Genomic DNA, 2862 nt, shown 5'->3' with positions numbered 1-2862 from the left:
AGCTCTTCAGCTCAAGGCTAGCGCTCTACCACTTGAGCCACAGCGCCACTTCTGGCTTTTTTCTTTTTGCTTATGTGGTGCTGAGGAATCAAACCCAGGGTTTCATGCATGCAAGGAAAGCGCTCTACCACTGAGCCACCTTCCCAGCCCCATAAAATATATGAATAATTATATGAGGAAATTGTCCTATTTTTTAATCAGAAATTATTTGTTTATTATGTGGTTCCCTCAACACAAATTTAATTTGCCTGGCACTGAAGGCTCATGCCTATACTCCTAACTACTTGGGAAGTTGAGATCTGACGATAATGATTCAAAGCCAGCTCAAGCAGGAAAGTCTATGAGATTCTTATCTCCAATTAACCACTAAAAAGCTGGAAGTGGAGCTTTGGCTCAAGTGGTAGAGTGCTAGCCTTGAGAGAAAAAGCACAAAGACAGTGTCCAGGCCCCAAGTTCAAGCCCTAAGACCAGCACAAAACAATATAAATAGAGAATGTATCTTTTTTGGGAGCTGGGTGGGTGGGATGAGAAATTGAATCCCAGGGTTTATGCATGCTAAGCATGTGCTATACTAATAAGCTACACTTCCAGACCATCTTTTTAATTTTTAAAATGAACACATGGTAGCAAGATTTTTTTTATTACTGTGAAAATACCGTACAGAGGGGTTATAGTTACATGAGCAAGGTAATGAGTACATTTCTTATCAAGCATTGTTGCCTCCTCCTTTGTTTTCCCCTTACCATCCTGGTAGCAAGTTTTAAAAGGACAAAAAAGCATGTAAAAAATATAATCTTGCCAGGCGCTGGTGGCTCACACCTGTAATCCTAGCTACTCAGGAGGCTGAGATCTGAGGAACACGGTGCAAAGCCCGCCTGGGCACAAAAGTCTATGAAACTCTTCTCTCCAATAAACCACCAGAAAACCGGAAGTGGCGCTGTAGCTCAACTAGTAGAGCACTAACCTTGAGCTGAAGAGCTGAGGGACAGCGCTCAGGCCCAGAGTTAAAATCTTTCATCACTGATGCTCCAATTTAGTGTTTATTTTCCTAATCTCTTAATAGCTGATTCCTTGATTTTTCTAAACATGAAAAATCATACTGAATGTACACTATTTTTTGATAGCTTAAAAACTTGCCATGTACCTTTTCGACATTTGCATTTTTAAATATGTATTAACAAAATGAATTTCAATAGCCACCTACCATTTCATCATCATAGTCAATTAACCATTTATTTATTATTGGAGAAGTGTTTCCAATTTTTTTGTGCCAGCCCTAGGACTTGAACTCAGGGCCCTGGCTCTGTCTCAAGCTACTTTTGCTCAAGGCTAAAGCTCTGCCACTTGAGCCACAGCTCCACTTGTGGCTTTTTGGTGGTTAACTGGAGATAAGCATCTCACAGGTTTTCCTTTTTGGACTGGGTTTTGAATCATGATCCTCAGATCTTAGTCTCCTGAGTGGCTAGTATTACAGGCATGATCCATCAACACCTGGCTGTTTCCATTTTTTTTATTCTTTTTAAATAGTTGTACAAAGAGGTCTCAGTTCAACATGTCCATTTATGAGTACGGTGCATCTTGATCAAGGTCATCCTGATTATTAGTGCTACACTAAAGAAATTGGAACTGAGTAACCTCTTACACTCTGTTTTCCACACTGGTCTTCCTGGGTCAGGAAACATCAGTAATAATTGGAGGTCTTCAACAATATTTTCACATTGCTCTCTGGGGAGATTACTGCCCAAATTTCAACCCTCCCCCAAATGTATAAAATTATATATTTCCCTGAATCCACATGAGCCCTGAATATTATAAATTAATATCTTTTCCAGCTTGGAAAAAGCCATTCCTTAATTCTATAGAAAAACTTCAGTGACAGTAATATCTAAGACCATTTCAGAAAAAAAAAAAAACTGTCCCATAGACGCTGTTTTTACAAGGTTCTTTTAGTGCAACATTTCAGGGGCATATCTGAAACTAATTATAATGTCAAAAGTAATAAAATTTTATTTGGGGTTTATATAAGTAATATTCTCTTTAAAATTATTGTTGCTGAGAAACCATGATTCTTATAGTAATCCAGTTCAATTATATAATTTGTCATAAAGATTTTAACATTTAAAGAAGATGTTAATTTACATTACCCTGTTTTAATTAAAGAATGTTAATATTTTGGCAAACTGGACTTATTTTTGAGTTCCAATTGTTTCTACATATCCTAAGGAGTAAATATGTCCACCTTGAGTATTCTACCCAACATATTTTTGGAATTTGTACTCAAAATTAAGAATATCATGCATACACTGGCATGTCAACTAGAAATTGTTCCTAATTTGGCATTTGTTGATTGGGTCTTGATTTTGTTCCTCAATTTAGGATCCAGAGAGATGCCACTTTGTCCTAATTGCTGGGGAGCCATTAAGAGAACCAGTTGTCCAACATGGTAAGCTCAAAATGGTCCTGATTTTCCTCAGCAACTTTGTTTTTTAGATGAATGTGCATATTTAACACCGCTGGGAAAAGTGGCTTTTTTGACCTGTCTCCCCATCAGCAAATTTAAGGATATCATTTCATCTTTGCTATTGTCAGAGGAAATACATGACGTGGTGATTTATTTTTAATTTCTCTCTCTTTTTTTTAATTGTGAGACTACCGTACAGAGGAGTTACAATTACATGGGCAAGATAATGAGTACATTTCTTATCAAGCATTGTTGCCTCCTCCTTTGTTTCCTCTTCCCATCCCTTCCCATCACTCCCCCCTTCCCCCTTCCCCCCCATGCCAAAGTTGTAAAGCTCCTTTTCGACATAATGACTTGTACATCTCATTGTTGCAATGGGTCCACCTGTATCCCTAGTTAAA

At 37.9% G+C, this 2862-nt stretch overlaps 1 protein-coding gene across 2 annotated transcripts in view; it reads left to right on the top strand.

Annotated features, from left to right (window-relative positions):
• The window catches only part of Pir (pirin (iron-binding nuclear protein)), a 72082-nt gene that overhangs the window by 66706 nt on the left and 2514 nt on the right, over nucleotides 1–2862 (top strand). For both annotated transcript variants that reach the window (XM_013032123.1, XM_013032121.1), the window contains exon 9: nucleotides 2377–2443. In XM_013032123.1, coding sequence (XP_012887577.1) covers nucleotides 2377–2443 — 67 coding nt within the window. The remainder of the gene's footprint in view (nucleotides 1–2376; nucleotides 2444–2862) is intronic.

This window comes from Dipodomys ordii, unplaced genomic scaffold, assembly GCF_000151885.1.
Source record: "Dipodomys ordii isolate 6190 unplaced genomic scaffold, Dord_2.0 Scaffold150, whole genome shotgun sequence".
NCBI lineage: Eukaryota > Metazoa > Chordata > Mammalia > Rodentia > Heteromyidae > Dipodomys > Dipodomys ordii.
The sequence above is the reverse complement of the archived record's forward strand: the minus strand, read 5'-3'. Positions and strand labels throughout refer to the sequence as shown.